Source organism: Protobothrops mucrosquamatus, unplaced genomic scaffold (assembly GCF_001527695.2).
Source record: "Protobothrops mucrosquamatus isolate PMUCROS unplaced genomic scaffold, P.Mucros_1.0 scaffold450, whole genome shotgun sequence".
NCBI lineage: Eukaryota > Metazoa > Chordata > Lepidosauria > Squamata > Viperidae > Protobothrops > Protobothrops mucrosquamatus.
In genome coordinates, this window is record NW_015386773.1 from 345,272 (window position 1) to 349,354 (window position 4,083).

A 4,083-nucleotide genomic window follows, 5' to 3' on the forward strand; every position below is an offset into this window, starting at 1 on the left:
TGCTTACTGCAGAAATCATTGTTGACCAAATATTTAAGCAGACTTTATTGTTTTCATTTCTTATGGTTTGCTCTCACTTAAAAAAAATGTTTCTCTTCTCTTTTCTGGCCCAGAATATTTATATAAATGAACTGATTCTTGGATGACATATGATGCTGTTGTCATTGTTCTTTTTATCTGCAAATTGAATGATCATGATTTTTCATAGCATAGCCCTCACTTCTGACTAATGCAGAGAAAAGCTAAAATAAATAGGAGGGAGGGATAATGAATGTAGTAGTATTCACAATATTTCTTAATACTATGTACCTATGGAAAGGAAAAGGTGTCGTAGTTTTCTTCCTACCTTTTTATTTTGACCCCTTGCTGAGGAGATATAATATTTTGTTTTTCCATTGAAAAAAAGACCGGTTGAAAAGCTGCTCGTCTGAATCTGTTGCTTAGGTTGTGGAACTGCTACAAGGTTTTCTCCACTGTGTTGAATATATAATTGCTTCAGAATGACAATCTGGCACAGGCACTTCTTTGAAATCTAACCAATTTAAATTGCAATTCTGGAGGCAGGAGCATAGGCATCCATCTCTATTCTATTCCAATAACTAGTGGAAGTGCCATCTCTTGATAAAATTATTCCTGTTGAACTCACTATTCCATAAAAAGTCCTTATGGATAAAAACAAGAAACTAATTAAATGCTTTTGGGAAGCCTTCCAATTGGTCTGCGTTCCATTAACTATTCAGAAGCATCCAAGTTTCACTTAGCAATCAGGCTTCCAACTGTAGACAGGCTTATGTGTCACAGAACTTTATGGCCTTCCGACCCATAGCTTGCAACCTGCTTTTTTAAAAAGAGCTGAGAGTCAAGGAAGACAACACCCAGTTTCAAATAAGAACATGCCATGATGTTTAGTTAAAAGATGGAATGTTCCTAGTACCAGGAGGCCAAGGACCAACAGCCATTCAATTTTGCTGTGCTTCAGCCTGCCCTAAACCTATTCTTCTCCATCAAAACTCAGCCTCCAGACATTGGACATCCCCCACCATCCTGACTCTGCAAACAAGCACAACCAATGCTGTCTTCCACATTATGTCCAAACCTGAAACCTGACTATTTATTAATTTCCAGTTAATTCTCAAAAACCTACATCTATAGCCTTGTCAGAGTCTACTAATCACTTACTATCATTTTTCCCCAGCCAGCAGACTTCATAGGAAAGAAAGCACTGAAACAGATTAAAGAAAAGGGGCTTGAACGAAAACTTGTGTGTCTCACCTTGAAAACAGATGATGTTGATCCTGAAGGAAATGAAAGTGTCTGGTATAATAACAAGGCAAGCAGATTTTAGTTCAAATAATTGAAGAACATTTTTCTGGAACCTCCTTTGTATTTACTTCCATTTTTTAAAATGGCTATCATTTTCAGTAGATTTAGTTGCAAAACTAATGTGCTTTTCAGAAAGTAGAAGGTGTGGGTGCATGTATACTATATTTGCTGTAAATCAGCATTTCTCAGTCTGACCCCTCCCACTTGAGATGGGATTGTAGCATTTACGGTAGTCAGACAATATTTAGCCTCTAGTAGATTTTTTGTCAAGCATAGGAATTAACTTGCAATATTTTCCACATTGGACAAAGATGGCCCAAACAGAATTATATCATCTAAGCATCAATATAATCTCAGTATTTTGTCACTGTGTTTAAACTAATATCATATATTTGATTTTATTGCACACTATGTATGTTAGAGGTTAAATATTTAGAAACACAAATTGCATCAACTGTATTTTATTCTATAAATCTATAGTGACAAATTTTAATTTTTCAGGTTATTGGCAACACCACATCTGGATGTTACAGCTATAGTATTCAGCAAAGTCTGGCTTTTGCATATGTTCCTATGGAACTCAGTAAAGTTGGACAGAAGCTGGAGGTTGAGTTGCTAGGCAAAAATTACCCAGCAACTCTTGTTCAAGAACCACTGGTAATGACTGAACCAACAAGAACACGTCTTCAAAAGAAAGGCAGAACTTCTAAAGTATAAATAAAGGATCACATAATTGTCATGATTGACAATTAAGATGGGATTAACTTGATTTGAAATATTGCTATATTTGAAATCTATGTGACTTGAATTACATAAGATAGAAAATACGAAAGTTCATTTGAAAGAGCTTGTCTGGAGTAAAAAAAACATGTGAATATTTGCATTTCATTTGGGGGAAAATGTAACAAAAATGTCAGTAACAATAATAATTGTCCATCAGGAAATATTCAAGAGGGGAAAAAAGCATGTTTACATACTTAAAACATTCAATACTGTAGTGTTTAGTAGGCTCCTCCAAACTGATTTTAAGAACACTGATTTTATCTGTATGTCTATATCCAAATTACCTGTACCTTTATTGTGTGAAGTGTTTGATTATGTGCCAGAAATATAATAGCTCATCTCTAAATAATTGATGAGTAATTCTGATCTAAGGCAGATATTACTGTCCACTGATATCTTTAAAAATCAAGGGGAAAAGGGAGAAGAATTACAACTTGCAAAACAGTATGTTAAAAAGAAAACAAGGATTTTGCAAAGCTGCTGTTTTTGTATTACTGGAANGCAATTACAGTCCTCATTTAACAACAGCTGGGACTGCTGGAGCTGGATTGCTAAGTGGCATGGTCATGTGATGTCACACTTTACAACCATATTGCTTAGCAAAGGCAATTCTGTAATTTTGTAATCAGTTTCTAATCAGCTAACAATATGATTGTGACCTTATTTAGTTCATTAAATATTTTACTGTAAAAAGGGGAAACAGTTTCAAAAAATATTGTCTTGCCTGTATCTTTAGGAAAATACATTTAGCACAAGTATTTGGAACATGAATCTGTGAAATATTGGTTGTTTTTAGGGGTAAAATGTCATATCTTTGCTTAACTATGAAAGGAATTTATTTTAGAAGGTCGTCTTGCAATTAGTCAAAAACAGCCAATGAAGAATAATTAATTTGAAAGTACTGCACAAGTATGGCCTCCTGTGTATTTTAAGGTGGCAGTTAAAGCAGATTGCAGCAGATGCTGTGCTCTCATGCAGCCGAGTAGTTTTTCTGTGTATAATTTGGATCTATTCCAGCATTCACAAGTGATTTAGCAAATAAATCATGCTATTAAAAGATTACACATATCTTTTGACAGATTTCGGTACACTAAAAACAGAGAGGTTTTTTTATTGTCCTTCATTGCCTCCTTTTATTTTCCTCACAAGATAAAATAGGTTGGGCTAGTCCAGGGGTAGGCAACCTTGGCTCTTTTATGACTCGTGGACTTCAACTCCCAGAATTCCTGAGCCAGCCATGCTGGCTCAGGAATTCTGGGAGTTGAAGTCCACGAGTCATAAAAGAGCCAAGGTTGCCTACCCCTGGGCTAGTCCTTATGATCTTTGGGAATTATCTTTGAGAATGCATCACAGAGTATAAACAGATTTTGATCACAAAAATATACTATAATGAAGGAAATAAGTCTGGTCACCTCTTGCCTTCTTTATTTCTATTACAATTACAATTAGCAAAGAAAATACCAGAAAATACATTTTCAGAAGTTAAATTATGAAATCAAGAACATAAATTAAAATGATTTGCAGATGTTGCATTTAATTTAACCACCTAAAAGACTTTTTAGAACTAATAATGAAATATACACAATATTTTATTGACTATGTATCTTTAGAAAAATAAATTTGGCACAAGTATTTGAAACGTGAATTTGTGAAATATTGTCTTTAGGGGTAAAATGTCATATCTTTGTTTAAATTACCAGGATATTTTTTTTTTTTTTCAAAGAATTTTTTATTGTTTTCAACATAAAAAAAACACATCACAAATACATCACAATTGAAAACCCCCCCCCACCCCCCACCCGGACTTCCCAAACCTAATCCCAGGATACTATTCAACTAAAAGTAACCTTGTATTAATATCCCTAACTCCACAAAGTGTTATTCTACATAAGTAGGTGAAATATATATATATGTATAAAGAAAGAATTTTTTATCTAAAAACCTAACTTATATTCCACCATTCTATGCTTATTTTGA

The 4,083-nt window shown here is 34.1% G+C and overlaps 1 protein-coding gene across 1 annotated transcript in view; it reads left to right on the top strand.

Moving 5' to 3' along the window:
• The window catches only part of DMGDH (dimethylglycine dehydrogenase), a 36,491-nt gene extending 34,425 nt beyond the window's left edge, over positions 1-2,066 (top strand). Inside the window, exons 15-16 of the mRNA XM_015816433.1 lie at positions 1,196-1,330; positions 1,825-2,066. Coding sequence (XP_015671919.1) covers positions 1,196-1,330; positions 1,825-2,040 — 351 coding nt within the window. The 3' untranslated portion in view covers positions 2,041-2,066. The remainder of the gene's footprint in view (positions 1-1,195; positions 1,331-1,824) is intronic.
• Positions 2,067-4,083: the final 2,017 nt, after the last annotated feature.